At 49.3% G+C, this 14,017-nt stretch overlaps 7 protein-coding genes across 7 annotated transcripts; 3 read left to right on the forward strand and 4 right to left on the reverse strand.

Annotated features, from left to right (window-relative positions):
* Positions 1 to 86: 86 nt before the first annotated feature.
* On the forward strand, positions 87 to 931 carry N7446_005998 (CFEM domain-containing protein). Its single transcript, XM_058514746.1, has 3 exons — positions 87 to 194; positions 256 to 394; positions 452 to 931. Exons 1-3 carry the CDS (start codon positions 114 to 116, stop codon positions 850 to 852), a joined length of 621 nt encoding a protein of 206 aa, XP_058371924.1. The 5' UTR covers positions 87 to 113; the 3' UTR covers positions 853 to 931.
* A 712-nt stretch (positions 932 to 1,643) lies between these two features.
* On the reverse strand, positions 1,644 to 2,177 carry N7446_005999 (uncharacterized protein; the record flags this gene model as incomplete). Its single annotated transcript, XM_058514747.1, has 1 exon — positions 1,644 to 2,177. One exon carries the CDS (start codon positions 2,175 to 2,177, stop codon positions 1,644 to 1,646), a length of 534 nt encoding a protein of 177 aa, XP_058371925.1.
* Positions 2,178 to 2,786: 609 nt separating this feature from the next.
* On the reverse strand, positions 2,787 to 5,867 carry N7446_006000 (putative ubiquitin-protein ligase (Asi3); the record flags this gene model as incomplete). The annotated part of the gene is given in 3 exon segments (XM_058514748.1): positions 2,787 to 5,384; positions 5,434 to 5,807; positions 5,825 to 5,867. The coding sequence occupies 3 exon segments, from the start codon at positions 5,865 to 5,867 to the stop codon at positions 2,925 to 2,927; spliced, it is 2,877 nt and encodes a 958-aa protein (XP_058371926.1). The 3' UTR covers positions 2,787 to 2,924.
* Positions 5,868 to 6,820: 953 nt separating this feature from the next.
* N7446_006001 (elongin C) lies at positions 6,821 to 7,288 on the reverse strand (the record flags this gene model as incomplete). The annotated part of the gene is made up of 3 exons (XM_058514749.1): positions 6,821 to 6,959; positions 7,023 to 7,071; positions 7,120 to 7,288. The coding sequence occupies 3 exons, from the start codon at positions 7,286 to 7,288 to the stop codon at positions 6,821 to 6,823; spliced, it is 357 nt and encodes a 118-aa protein (XP_058371927.1).
* Positions 7,289 to 7,612: 324 nt separating this feature from the next.
* N7446_006002 (SDR family NAD(P)-dependent oxidoreductase) lies at positions 7,613 to 8,560 on the forward strand (the record flags this gene model as incomplete). Its single annotated transcript, XM_058514750.1, has 3 exons — positions 7,613 to 7,903; positions 7,961 to 8,351; positions 8,403 to 8,560. The coding sequence occupies 3 exons, from the start codon at positions 7,613 to 7,615 to the stop codon at positions 8,558 to 8,560; spliced, it is 840 nt and encodes a 279-aa protein (XP_058371928.1).
* Positions 8,561 to 8,900: 340 nt separating this feature from the next.
* Positions 8,901 to 11,371, reverse strand: N7446_006003 (E1 ubiquitin-activating protein ubaB; the record flags this gene model as incomplete). The annotated part of the gene is made up of 10 exons (XM_058514751.1): positions 8,901 to 9,201; positions 9,255 to 9,595; positions 9,652 to 9,764; positions 9,821 to 9,996; positions 10,050 to 10,329; positions 10,381 to 10,445; positions 10,496 to 10,620; positions 10,684 to 10,920; positions 11,059 to 11,229; positions 11,312 to 11,371. The coding sequence occupies 10 exons, from the start codon at positions 11,369 to 11,371 to the stop codon at positions 8,901 to 8,903; spliced, it is 1,869 nt and encodes a 622-aa protein (XP_058371929.1).
* A 967-nt stretch (positions 11,372 to 12,338) lies between these two features.
* Positions 12,339 to 13,777, forward strand: N7446_006004 (queuosine 5'-phosphate N-glycosylase/hydrolase; the record flags this gene model as incomplete). The annotated part of the gene is made up of 4 exons (XM_058514752.1): positions 12,339 to 12,810; positions 12,866 to 13,020; positions 13,073 to 13,304; positions 13,362 to 13,777. 4 exons carry the CDS (start codon positions 12,339 to 12,341, stop codon positions 13,775 to 13,777), a joined length of 1,275 nt encoding a protein of 424 aa, XP_058371930.1.
* Positions 13,778 to 14,017: the final 240 nt, after the last annotated feature.

Genomic DNA, 14,017 nt, shown 5'->3' on the forward strand with positions numbered 1-14,017 from the left:
CTATGTCCGGATCTCTCTTCTTCTCGACAACCCATCGCATTCGCTCAACTTGACTGTCGTTTCCAGCACGCTTTTAGAATTATAATCCGGACTTTGTCTTCTATATCTTCAAGATGCAGTTCTCCCACGCTCTCATTGCCCTCGTTGCTGCCACTCTGGCCAACGCTCAGCTGCCCAACGTCCCCGCCTGCTCGGTATGAATTATCACCACAGCACAGACACACATCAAAGAATGCCGACTAACAATCACTCTAGCTGAACTGCTTCGTCACTGCCCTGACCACCGATGGTTGCTCCGAGCTGACCGACTTCGCCTGCCACTGCCAGAAGACCTCTCTGGTCGGCACCATCACCCCCTGTGTGCAGAAGGCCTGTGAGGTCTCGGACCAGATCTGTATGTCGACTTCCCCTCCCAGTCCACCCAATGACCCAACCCACTAACCCACCCTAGCCGTCTCCAACGCCGTTGTTGAGCAGTGCTCTTCCGCTGGCCACCCCATCGTGGTCCCTCCCATCGAGACCACCTCGGCCTCCAGCAGCGCCTCCGCCTCCGCCAGCGAGACCACCTCCAGCTCCGCCCCGGCTGAGACCAGCGCCACCGCCACTGCCACCGCCAGCGGCAGCTCCAGCGCCTCCGAGTCCTCCTCTGCTACCGGCTCTGCCACCGCTAGCTCCAGCTCCGGCTCTGGCGCCAGCTCCAGCGGCGCTGCTTCTTCCACCCCTCTGGCTACCAAGACTGGCTCTGCCTCTGCCTCCGCCAGCTCCCCTATCTACACTGGCGCTGCTGCCAATGTCAAGGGCAACATGGCCGGTGTCGCTGTCCTCGCCGCTGCTGCCGCCTACGTCCTGTAATTTTATCTATACCTAATTTGACCCTGTTCTTGGTCTTTGTGGATCGGCTATCGGCTTTATTGGCTGATTGGATTTGGACTTCTGGATTTGCTTTCCAGATTCTGGGTTTCGGTCTGTGGAGGCTGGAATGGTGTATATCCCTGTATAGTTGCCACGCTTAATACAATCTATGTTGTGCGATGATTTTGATATTGACTTTGATATTGATTTCCATTATATTTATGCGGGCTGCGTAGCTTTACGCAACTGATACAGGATTACTTGAACTATTCTCAGCTGAGGGTGTAGTGGTTTCCATACAACCAGAAACTTAGCTCACCGCATTGTATACTCATCTCTGAAAGCGATGGTTCCTTGCCGTGACAAGCATTTTTGGTCGAGCGACTGGCATTCAATTCATTCGATAGCCCAATAATCATAGAAAATGTTGTTCTTGTGATGTTTATCAGATCACATACATCTACATGAGGTAACTTGTATGGCTGGACAATGATATCAACAAGCATTTGGTATTCGACCTCTAGTCCTATCTCTCTAGACCGAGAAGTCAGCTCCAAGGCTCACCACACAATCCAATATAAATAGACCGTAAATGCCTACCATTCCCTGATCTATATAAACAATGACCTATCCCTTTTCGCTTACGTATATAATGCAACAACTAGTAAAATGAAAATATAATAAAAAAAATCCCCTTTTCGTACCTGGGTTAGCTCTTTACAGCTTACAATTACATACTGGCTTGTCTGATTTGTTATCAATAGAGTCAGTAGTGATATGCCGAGAAGACATTACTGCGTATTCATCGGGTCCAGACTCCCATTTCGAAAAGGGCTACCAAGGTATCTCTCAAAAATCTTCCAGCCATCAGCAGTCATCCTCAGCCTATCAATTATAGTCCCAAGCCACCATGTCGATGGCAGACCGTCATCTCTGACAACGTCTGCACCACTAACAGCTGCCACATCATCACCCTTCCAACCATACCTGATGAGGCATTCCTGATATCGGACCATGACCCCTCCCTCCCCATCACGGTCGACAACATGGTTTGTGGCGCTGCGGCAGACTCCTGGAATGAAGAATTCATAAAAGTTCTCAAGGAAAAGCTTCATCTGCTCAAAACCACGGATAGTGCCATGGCTGTGGTAGATGACAGCATCCGGAAGAAAAGTTCCCATCATCTTTGAATGATTGAATTCCTCGAACACGAAATTGTGGCGGTTGACGAAGTCGATTGCAGTGGTTCTTTCGTCGGTGGTCACGTCGCGTTTAGTGGAACTGTTGATTGGTGGAAAGCGCTCGTCGACAATTAGTGAAGACATGAGGATAATCAATTCGAGATGGAAACTGTATAACTTGCTATTATAGATTCCTTCTGGTCTTCCCTCGGTATTTATATATATCCCCAAATAGAGTTTCCAGTAATGACGCTTTCAATTTATTGATGATTCATTTGTCAACTTTCATTGTCAGTTCCGAGGAAACAAGCACACTATCAGGCAGTGGATGAATAATAATATCATTAGCAGAAGCTGGAATAAAGCATTGGTCCAGTGTGGTATCCAAGCAGCATTCAATTACTTCCAGGGCTCGATGATCAAGAGCTGAAGTATATGCTGGATGCCTGCAGGTCTTGCCTAGGGGGATTGAATTGTTTGGTTTTGTATTCTTTTCCTCAAGAAGATGATGGCAGAGCTTTTGGTCTTGTTGTATAGATATTGATGAGAATTTTGAAAATTGATACCCAGTGACATAGCGTCAGCTCGGCAGTCTAGTACAGTGAGCTAGATTGCTCATGTGCGCTAATTAAAGTCATAATGATAGACTGACGCCAATGATTTAGCGTCTAGAGGGCTAAGCCACATGATACTCAGGGAGCAATTTCATTCTTTAAAACTTGAAGGGCGTGATCAGTTTTATCCAGTAAGAAGCGGCAAGGGTGAGCATTAAAACGGAAAGGGTAGGATATCTCGTGCGGCCTGATATCCGATGTATATGTTACAGCCAGTAAACGCCGACCCTTCAAAGATAAAAAATGATAAGGCGCCGTGGCATATGAAATTGATATTTCACGGGACCCATAGACGCATGAATCCCCCAACTTCCTGACGGCAGGTCACACAGCTGCCAAAGTTGTTCATCGCAAGACTAACGCGGCAGTCTTCGCAAATGCAGAGACAGCGACAGGGCCAGGTGATGATAGCTCGGGGGCTAGTTTGGCAGACCACACAAGGAGGGCCATTAGGACCAAGACCTGTTGCACCAGACTCCCAAGACGAAGCATCCGCGTTAGATGAAGTCTCCGCGCGACGGGAGAGGATGAGTTTTTCCAGAATCTCGGATTCTTCATCGGCGGTGGGCTTCCGCCCATTGGACCCGGAGTCCATGGCATTCAGCTGATGCAGACGAGACGAGAAAATGATTTTGGATTTCTCCCGTTCAATTTCTTTCTGGTAGCGGCTGCGGGTCATGATCCGGGGACTGTCCTGGTTGGGTTTGAGATGCGCGGCTAGGATGCGGGCTTCTTCTCTGCTTTCCCGGTCACGGGGATCGAGAAGACGGGCGAGGGTGCTCATGTCAAGAAGAGGGTCTTGGAGCGGGACGGATCGTGCCCTGTCTGCGTATGGTTCACGTTGGGTGGGAGTTCGACGTCCGTCGTCAGATGGATAGTCCTCCCATTCCGATTCGGAGGCATTGGTCGACATGGACACCATGCTGGTAGTGTCAAAGTCATCGTCGGCTGTGGGTTGGTAGTCTGAGCTGTGGTCTTGGTTACCCCAGGCACCGCCGGATCTCCACCAGCCGTACAACCTGTCGTCTAACCAGCCTTCATCCAGTCCCGATCGCTCCATTCGATTTGTCCGCTCTCGCTTTCTCATCTCTAGCTCAACATCGAAGTCACCGTTCTCGGGAAGTCGGATTTCTCCATCATCAGAGAGGATCCAGAAGTTTAACGTGCGAGATCCGCCGGGCTTGTCAGTCTCGGCCTTTTGTTGACGGTGTTCAATCAGGCGTTTCAGCCACATTGGACGAGCAGTGAATCCCAGTCGGTCAAGCACCGTGCTAAGTCCGAATGCAGCCCAGCGCAGGACGAGCAACGAAATAGCACGGAAGAACGAAGCGACGTGCCACAGGCGAATGGATACGCGCACTGCTCCAACTCCACCAAGCTCGGCCTGGGAGCGAACGGCGCGAGAACCATTCTTTTGTTTCTCAATCTTCTTTTCACGGCCGTAGCCACTCTCCCAAGTGGGAGGTTCTTGTGGAAGATCAAAGCTTGCAAAGCCCAGAGCCTCGATCGGCCGAGTGTTAGATTCACTTTGCCAATTTCCATACGAAGAATACTTCTTTCGAGAAGCTTCGATCTCAGCGAGTCGATCCTCTTCCAGCCAAGTCATGCGCCGCGCGATGACTGCTTTCCCTTCGTTCAAGAAGACGGCTTCGCTCGCAGCGGTGAGAGCGACATAGCCGATCCGAAGCAATGTCGTATAGAAATCCTCGTGTCTATTAACGCGAATGCTGCGGATCTGGTTGGATCCTTGCATATTTTCATGGGCGAGCATGAACCGCTCACGGAATGAGACCGGCTGTTCATACTCTGGATGCAACGAGAAAGCGGTGATGGTAAGCGCAATTCCATAAATTGTGACACAGATAACGATGCCAAGCAGTACAAGTATGTGAGGAATGAACCCGACAATGCACACAGTTGGGAATTTCAGAACGCCAGTTTCAATGCTGATGGGCGGACCGCCTTCTAAACCCCATAACATGGCTGTCATGAAGCATGCACCCCAAAAGGCAGTATTGAGCAGTCGGTATCTGCTCTGCTTCCCGGCAACGTCTAGGAGATGGGATGTAAGGCTGTTACAGCACGATATCAATGCGATGAGTAACAATTCAGGCGTGACATTCATGCGTTCCAAGACTTGCGATCTTGTGAGCATTTGAAGGACCGAGGCTGACGCTTCACCAGATGAACCAGCACTGAGAGGACTTTGTTTTGGAAGACCAAACATGCCCAGTCCGATCGATTTGCTGATCATCGACTCGGCTTCGGCGAATGCAAGCGAATGCTCAAAAATAGACATTCCCGTCTCAGTCATCACAGGCTTTCCTTGCAATGCGCATGACAGAGTTTCGGCAAAATGGCTCCCGCAAAGAAGCAAAAACGTCGGCCACAAGAGGGAAAAGGACCCATATGGAATCGGCGATGAGGTGCCTGCACGGCCCATTTTCACAGCGCTGCAGGACTGCTCGACCGACTCCCATCCCAGAAGCTTGGAACTGAACGAATAAAGAGCGCCCCCATCACTGGAATAGTCGAATATGAGTTGCTTTCCCGGCTTGCCGTATCGAAATGTAGAAAAGTCGGGCGATGTTTGGCACCTAATTCCGCGGAGCAGACTCAGGATTTGGAACACGAAGAGAAGAATAGGGATTAAACGGAGAGCCAGGCGTCTTTCCCAGCCCAGTCGAAGGTGTCGCCGAGTGGATGCATAGATTGTGATGCGGTTGAGAATAAGTGCCTGGATCGATTAGCATCATACACTTCCAACGGTGACAGTCCAAACCTACCTCCACCAAACACGCGAATGACCATAGACTGGTCAGATACCCAAAGAAGCCGCCAACTTTCTTGACAGCACTCAAGAACTCAGCAATGTAGTAGCCGCCTTCCTGGCCTACTCCTCCCGCAGTCCCATCTCCAGCCATATTCGCGGCCGCGTTGGCTGCCGTTGCCACTGCGTCACCGGCTCCGATAGTCGGGTCTGCTCCGCTCCAAAAGCCATAGCCTAGGGCGTTCATTCCGGAAAATCTGGCGAGCGTTTGAGGAACCGTCCGGAGGGCAAAGGTCTCGGCGTGTTGGAAGGCGCGAAGGGGGAAGTGAGGATCTGGAGTGGCAATGACGACAATGATGAACCTTCTGGCAAAGTTGTGGATTCGAAATGCTGCAACAAAGGTGCACTAGACGTGCTGGCCATCGTAGAGGTCTCCACGATCCCAGACATTGTGAGCGTGGGATGTGACCCTTATCGCTGATCCGGGGGAGATGCAATCAATGCAGAAGGCCGCCAGTGCATCCGGAAGGCGTGGGCTCACGCAAATGGATGCTTTAATACAGGGTTATTGAAACAAGACCGGAGACTACAGAGAGCATCGCTCATGTGAACTGCATCCCGTAGACCGTTATGGTAAGAGCGGACTTTACGGCACTTGGTCTGGCACTGGGGGCATTCCGGGGGCTGAGTCAGCGCCGAGGCTCCGGCGGGGGCAGTCAATGCCGCATGCCGTACTTGGCAGGTTGGAGGTAATTGCTGTGCTATCGACTTGTTAATTAAAGGGATTGATATTGAAGAAGACAGTTAGGTTACGTATTTGCCACTGTTGTGCAATAAGGCAGTTATCACGTTATATACGAGGCCCTATGCTTCGTACTGGCAGCCCTGAGTGGCCAAACAATATTATATCCATCAAAATACGCGATATGTTCCCCTTCATGAAAAACCAAGATCAGTGGTAGGCTGGAAAAGGTACAATCTTTGGGATATTTCTTCTACCATCCGTTTTAGACGTTTCGACCATAGAGCTAAGGGCCGAACGCATATGCTTAGATGGGGCGGGATTTTCTCCCAGAGGATACTCCGTATGGATAGCGCCTTAGAGAAACGAAGAGAAACGAAGAGAAACAAGAAACAAGAAACAAGAAACAAGAAACAAGAAACAAGAAACAGGTTTCAATGTGGTCAATACCCTGCATTCCATAGAATACATGTCCGGCATAATGCCATAGTGAACCTGCTTTGAGCCAGTCCGAAACTCCTAATGGTATCTTTGTAAATGAAACGCCGTAGATCGTTGCGCCGTTAATAATTGCAGGACTGATAGGAACCGAACCGAGAATACTTGAAGCCCTAGACAGCGATAACATTGAGAGACCGAAGGGCATGGTACCACATACACCTCAAGTATCCAAGTAATCAGCAGCCATCAACAGCTCCAGGCACAATTCAGGCGGGATATCCATGTCCGGAACGTTAGTCTGGTCCTTGTGCTTATCATTGTAGCAAAAGTATTCGCAGACTTTTTCGAGGACGACACCACTGCAGAGAAGAAAATCGGGTTAGCATTGATCAAGGCGAGTAAAAATAAAATAAGAGTCATACGTCATATCATCCAGCACACATCGGCCAGAGATTCCCTCGGAGAATTTGCCTGTGGATGGTTAGTGAAGCCCGAGTACCGGATCCCGAATCTACGTACTGGAGGGGTGCAGCATGCGGCGGATAGTGCCGGAAACACAAGCTGTGCTGCGGGGAAGAATAAATTCAAACCCATCACAGGACACCAGAGTCACATATTCCGACTGTGAGGAATCCATGGTGAAGTTCGTAGTTGCAGGAAGTTGGTCGTGGTGGAGAGCGGAAGCCATTTTGACCTCCGTGAGGTGGTCCGTGCTGAAGCTGCGTGATTTGATATTGAGACAGTTTAATGTCTTCTTTTACTTTAGTCAACAGCATATGATGCAAATATGAACAACTTGGAAGTACCAAGGACCTTTTTGCGAGGGAAAGTCTCGTTTATCTGCATTTCACCCGGACAAATATATTCGCACAGCACTGGAAGCGTCAGTCAACAAGCACGACGTCATATCCATCCCAGATCAACCAAGCGACTATTCTCGTCGTCTCGAACAAACCATAGTAATAGCAATGTCCAGTTCCAGCCTGCAAACCGGTTGCTGGGTCGAACATGCATGATCACAGGTGGGACATCGGGCATCGGATTCGCTATCGCCGAAAGATTCCTACAGGAAGGGGCATCCTCGATTGTCCTGGTGGGAAGATCTCAAACACGTCTCCGAGAAGCAGCCACCAGACTAACCTCCTTAACTGGTACATCGGCTGGTCTTGATGAAAGCAACGGCATAGTTGCAACACGCGCCCCAGAGGAGGACATCCAGCAAAGCACGCCAGAAAAGATCCGTCTTCTTGTTGGAGATGTTTCAGAAGCAGGATCATGGATGCGGGAACTCGAGAAGGAAATGGTATGCGTATTTCATATCGGATTACATTGCAGATATCTAACCCACAACCCAATCCAGGCAAATGTAGACATCCTAGTCAACGCAGCCGGAATCTCCATTTCAAACATCTTGCCCAGGTCCGAGCTGGAGGATATCTCCAAGACATTGCGCACAAACCTCGAAGGCGCAATGATCACCTCGCGAGCGTTAATGCGCGCCTTGATTCGCAACCGGATCCGCAATCGAAATGATCCAGCTGCCGGGAACAGACTTTCAAAGTGCATTATTAACGTTTCCTCGTTGCTAGCCATCAAGGGTGGAACTGGTGCGGTCCCATATGCGGCCTCTAAGGCTGGTTTGTTGGGCTTGACTCGGTCTTTGGCTGTTGAGGCGTCGGCTTCATTAAAGGATATTGTGATTCGGTCGAATGCGATTGTGCCGGGTTATATTGAAACTCCCATGATTGCAGGTATGTTGGTGCTATTCTTGTTTCTTTGGGAGCTTGCTTATGTTGATGTAGATTTCACACCTGGAGAAATGAGCAGGCTGAAGGATCTCATTCCTCTTCATCGATTTGGAGATCCGCGCGAGATTGCCGATGCTGCTGTTTTCTTGGCGCAGAATGAATATGCGAATAATTGTGTGCTTAATATCGATGGTGGTTTGAGTGCTGTTTAGCTGGATAAAACTACTACAAATGCTAAAATGTACTTTTATGAAACGTCTGCAGCCCGGTACACTGTAGGAAAAGCGCTACCCATGCCAACAACTCATGGTTCATCCAAAATGTATTCCTGTCCGTATCTAAACTTGTTCGCCAGAAGGAAATCTTGGACACTGCTTTTTTTGCAATTCAAAGAAATTTCGCCTTTATGCCATATGGTACAGGGTGTCCGACGGAAAATAAAAAAGAAAATCGTAAGAGCACGAATGAGAAGACCCCGCAATAAGACCCGGGAGACCAAAGACAAACCACGGTCTGCATTGCGAGATCAGACGGAGAGTTGTCTTGCGGCATTTAATCATCGATCAAGATGGCCCCCTCCTCGTCGTCATCAAGGACGATAGGTCCGTTGCTATCCATGCCAGGCACGAAACCACTAGCAACGCGTTTGGAATTGTGCTCGTTGGTCAAGTCACTTGAACCCTCTCTCTTGCGCTTTCCAGTCACAGTCTCACCATTGGTAGATGCTGCGGATTCGGAACTTCGTTGCGCTACCGTCTGAGGCTCGGCTTGCAGGGGAATATCGATCATTTCCTGCAGCTTTGCAGGCTTGCTATCCTTGACCTCCACGGTATCATCGGGAGAGGGTTTGGATCTGAGCGCCAATTAGCGGATAAACCATGGGAGATGGTTGTTGGGGAAACCTACTTTTCAAGGATGATGATCTCGATGTCGACACGCGCGTCTTCCTCACTATTATCCGTCACCTTGAGGAAGGAATTCTGTCCGATGCCCCAATGCGAAAGCTTCTTCTCCAAGTTGTCCTCTAATTCACTGCTCTCGTAGATCTCTTCAGTGCCATGGTAAATGGAGAGGTCCTTATAACCCAGCTCCATTCGAAGAACGCCTTCCACTAGATCATTCACAGTTGCCACTTCGGGGTCAGCTTCCACTCGGACCTGAAGCAACGAACAGACGGGGCAATTGGGATTTGGGGGATTCAAAGACTCCGAATTGATGGCGCGAGCACCGGATCTCTCTAGGAACACCTTTCAACACGTATTGTTAGCTTGGGGTGGTAGTAAGAGGGAGTTAGGAGTCTTACTGTCTTGGCATGCGCCATATCCTGCTGCAGTACCTTGAATGACTGAAGCACACAGAGTCCAGCCGTCATCGCATTTGTGGTAGCAATGGCCGGGATAATGTTGCCCGCCATTTCTGCAATACTTTTCAGCTATGGCCACACCGATGAGACTAACGTAGGATGAACTCACGCTTGATATCGAATTTGGATTTCGTTTCGATGTGGAAGATAATGGCACGGAGATTCGCTGTCGCCGCAACAAAGTCCAAGGTATCCACATCATCTTTGTCGAATGTCAAAAACGGGGCCTGGCCTCCAGTTGCCTCAGCCCGTAGTTCCTTGAGGCGATTGCTCAGCCGATTGAAGCTGCAATGCGAGTTAGTCTCCGCGTGATGCTGGGGATCAGATTGGATTCCTACCTATCCTGGAAAACAGCGAAGTTTTCCTCAATGGTCCATGCTTCTTGGTCTTTCGTAGCAATGGCAGGATCAATGGACGAGAGCGTCTGGTCGAGGGTATCAAAGTCAAGCAACTGGGGTTTCTGACGTGTCTTCCACATATCCTTCATGGTTCTCAGACGTTCGATATCCTTGCCAAAGACCTTTTGGAAAACCTTTCGGTATCCTTCGTCGGTTCCCAGTGCTTCTCGAAGCTCCCGCATGTCGAATGCCTCCTTGCGCAGTTCCGCAATCTCGGTTGCTAGATTGACATCAGTGTGATTCTGGATGTGTAAGATCATATTGAACAAACCATTGTCCGCGTTTTCATCATTTTGGATGTCTGCAGCTTCGTCTTCACTATTGCCGAACAGCTCTCTTTACACTAGTCAGTATCCACAATAGGTGGGTAGGCACATCATTCTTACGGTAGAAGCCAGCTCTTCGCCCAGACAATGCAATGAATCGGCTGAGAGGGTGTGCTGCGAATGGTACAAATGGCAAACGTCTTCGGTACTTCTTTCGGGGTACAGTCATAGCACTCCGTTTCACCCTAGTGTATTCTGCAGTCAGTAACGTCCAGATCTGCTAGTTAATGCGTGCAAATCTTGCGCACCTTCCGGATCACCTGAACCTGCCCATTGAAACCTGTAGTTCCACTCTCAATGAGGGGCACTCCAGCCGCGAGACACATACGGTTGACATGGCGCCGCGCGGCGAGATTGTCTAGCGCATTGAAAACGACCGTGAAGCTTTGAAACCATGCGTGACTGAATTGCTTATCCATGATATTGTCGTGGTAGGCCTCGAGCTTGGCGTCAGGTCGGAACTTTTGCGCAACTTCCTTCGCGACCTAAATGACAATTCCATATGTCAGTAAGCCGTTCTCGTTATCACTGGAGCCTCCACTTCATGCGAATACGCGGCGCGGGATTCCGGTGGGTTTGCAAGGGAGCGGCGCGATCACGCGGGGAGGGTCGATAGGACGTACCAAAGCCTTGGATTTCTTGATATGCTCATGACGGAAGAGAAACTGTCGGTTTAGGTTGCTCAAATCGATTGTATCCAGATCGACGATGTGGATCTCGCCAAACCCGGTCAGGACGAGGTTTTTGAGCAGCTCACAGCCGATCCCGCCAGCGCCGACGAGCAAGACACGAGACTAGAGGGAAGAAGGAAATGTCAGCAGGTAATCGCGAGAGTGCGCAGTATTAACGAGTAATGCGCGCCAGGGCTGTCCATACCGTCTTGACCTTAGTGGTCAGGTCCGCCCCGAGAGACCGCTTCACGGAGCTGTCCCGCATGATGGAGCAAAAGAGGGTCGTGATCAAAGTCTGGTGTCTAATTGATCAATAGAACATGTCGCGTTGCGAAGGAGAAATCGAAAAAAGGCAGGTGGCAAGGTGAGAGAGGTGACAAGGTCACGGCAGCAAGTGAAGGAAGAAGATGGAAAAGAAGCGCTGGAGAACCGGAAACGTTGTGAGGCTGATGACGGCACGAATCTGGGGAAACCACCACGATGCAATTCTTCTTCTCTACTACTACTACTACTACTACTACTTCTTCTCCTTTCCACTCTCGGACTATCAATATCGCTAAGCGGAAATTGACTGTGAAGTTGCGATTGTCATCGTATTCCTGGCCTACCAATCTCCGACATCTTGCATTTACCATTCCTGTTCCAGAAGGTCAACCATAACACTCTTATATGCAACTCTGGTCCTCTAAACTGAAGCCTTGGATATGGTTATTTGTCTCACGGTTACAGTGTTCCTATCCATGTCTGCATAGTGAACTAGCATAACGTTACTTTATACTTGCATGATCTACAATACTTAGCTCTAGCATCGCCAAATGAACCTGTACCGCATCCGAGATACTTTCTTCCAAACGAAGCAGTATACCCTAACTATCAAACCATTTACTATCCACGTATAGAACATATAAGGGCCAGTTCCGAGTGGCCATTACCCCTGCTTACATAATCTTGACTCTATCCAAAGGCCATCGGGTCGAATTTTCGGTGTGGCGAGAGAACACTTGGAAAGATCACTCGAGGGATTTCTTGATCAATAGACCCTACGTTCGGTTCTATTTCCGAACTACGTCCAAGGGCTCAACCAAGTCATCCGGGGTGGACAGGATATCTACCCTGATTGCGTGGTTGACTCACCGCAGAATCCCCTGAATTGATATAAAGGGGATACTTCGATCATTTGCATCTATCCACCCACATCTCAATTGTTTCAGACTCACTAGAAGTGACACATCATGCCTTCAAGAGATCCGATCCCAGCTCAAAAAAACGAGCAGGTGGAAGTGAACTCCGATGATGAAGCAGACCCCGAGCTGGTAGAGCTCCTCCGCCAGCATCTCGGACTAGGCAGCGGGCAAGCCAAGAATGCACCACCAGAGACTAGGGTGTTGGAGGGTGCGCAGTATGTCTTTGACAATGCCATTGATGTGGCAGTGAGCCGCGAATTTACCAAGGAAGCTGCCGAAAGGATATGGCGTTTGATGCAGAAGAAAGAGTACTCCACACAGACTTGGTCAGAGCATGAATTACACCCGCAGATTAAGGATGAGAGTACTGTTGAGTTCATCTTTACAATGGACCTGTTGAATTTTAGTTTCTGGTCTGATGAGGAAGAGGAGCCTAAGCGTTTCTGCGTTGAGTATCGTGGCAAGGTCTGGACGGGATACTGGAGTCTCGTTGCTATTTTGCAGAGAGCTTTGGATGAAGGTTAGTTCACGGAGGCCATTTAGTGATAGAAGAAGGTCTAACTGAGAACTCGCAGGTATCCCAATTACAACCCCTGACTTCTGGGTGGATGAAGGGAAATGTACCGAGGAACTGCTTCGACATGTTTTCCGGTCAGCAACAGATGAAGAGATTCCTATGTTCAAGGAACGTGTGCAGTGCCTGCGCGAAGCAGGTGAAGTTCTTTGTGATGTATGGCTTCAACTACAAGTTTCTCCAAGACGATATACTGATTATAGTATAGGAATTCGGAGGCAGCTTCGCAAACTGCGTCGACAGCGCCAACTTCTCGGCCGCAGGACTAGTAAATCTCCTAACAGAAAACTTCTCCTGTTTCCGCGACGAGGCAATCTTCCACGGAAAGAGAGTACGTCTCTACAAGCGTGCGCAGATCTTAGTTGCCGATCTCTGGGCCTGCTTCAACGGCAAAGATTTCGGTGAATTCCACGATATCGATAAGATCACCATGTTCGCAGGTAAGCTGCTTCATCTATATGATCTCCTCTTACAGGTGAACCTAACATATACACCAGACTACCGCATCCCCCAGATGCTCCACCAACTAAACTGCATTCGCTACGCCCCCAAGCTAGACAGCCACATCCGTGACCGGAAACCCATCGAGCCAGGCTCAAACTGGGAGATTGAGCTCCGAGGAACGAGTATTTGGTGTGTGGAGTTGATCAAGCGGGAGATTGAAAGACGACACCCCGAGGTCAAAATGAGCGGCAAAAGGCCGCCTACTAAGAACCTTCCTGCACCGAGTGAAGATAAAGTTAATGAGAACGACGAAACGGAAGAAAAAGCCGTCGCTGAGAGTGCGCAGCGCAAGACTTATGGCATTAATGCCATCCTCATCGATTTCTTCTTGTATGATACGATGAAGAGCCTGGAGGCGGAGAACAATGAGACCATCCCTCACCACCGGACGAGGAGCATTTGGTATTGAGTATTGGGATAGAGCACCTTGGATTTTTGGCGCATTTGGCGCATGGATTCGGGTTGCACATTTTGCATTGTGACTTGCAATATTTTGGTTGCTCTGGGAGCGACAGTATTTAGATACAGGACATAGACATTGGGGTGGTCTGGACTGGCTAGAACAGGACGAAGTAATTTTGCTGATTATGGGATTCATAGGAATTCTAAAAGCATATTTGGATTCATATCTTAGGGTATCAGTGAAACG

This window comes from Penicillium canescens (assembly GCF_028828765.1).
Source record: "Penicillium canescens strain IBT 15451 chromosome Unknown utg000004l_segment0_segment0, whole genome shotgun sequence".
Taxonomy (NCBI): Eukaryota; Fungi; Ascomycota; class Eurotiomycetes; order Eurotiales; family Aspergillaceae; genus Penicillium; species Penicillium canescens.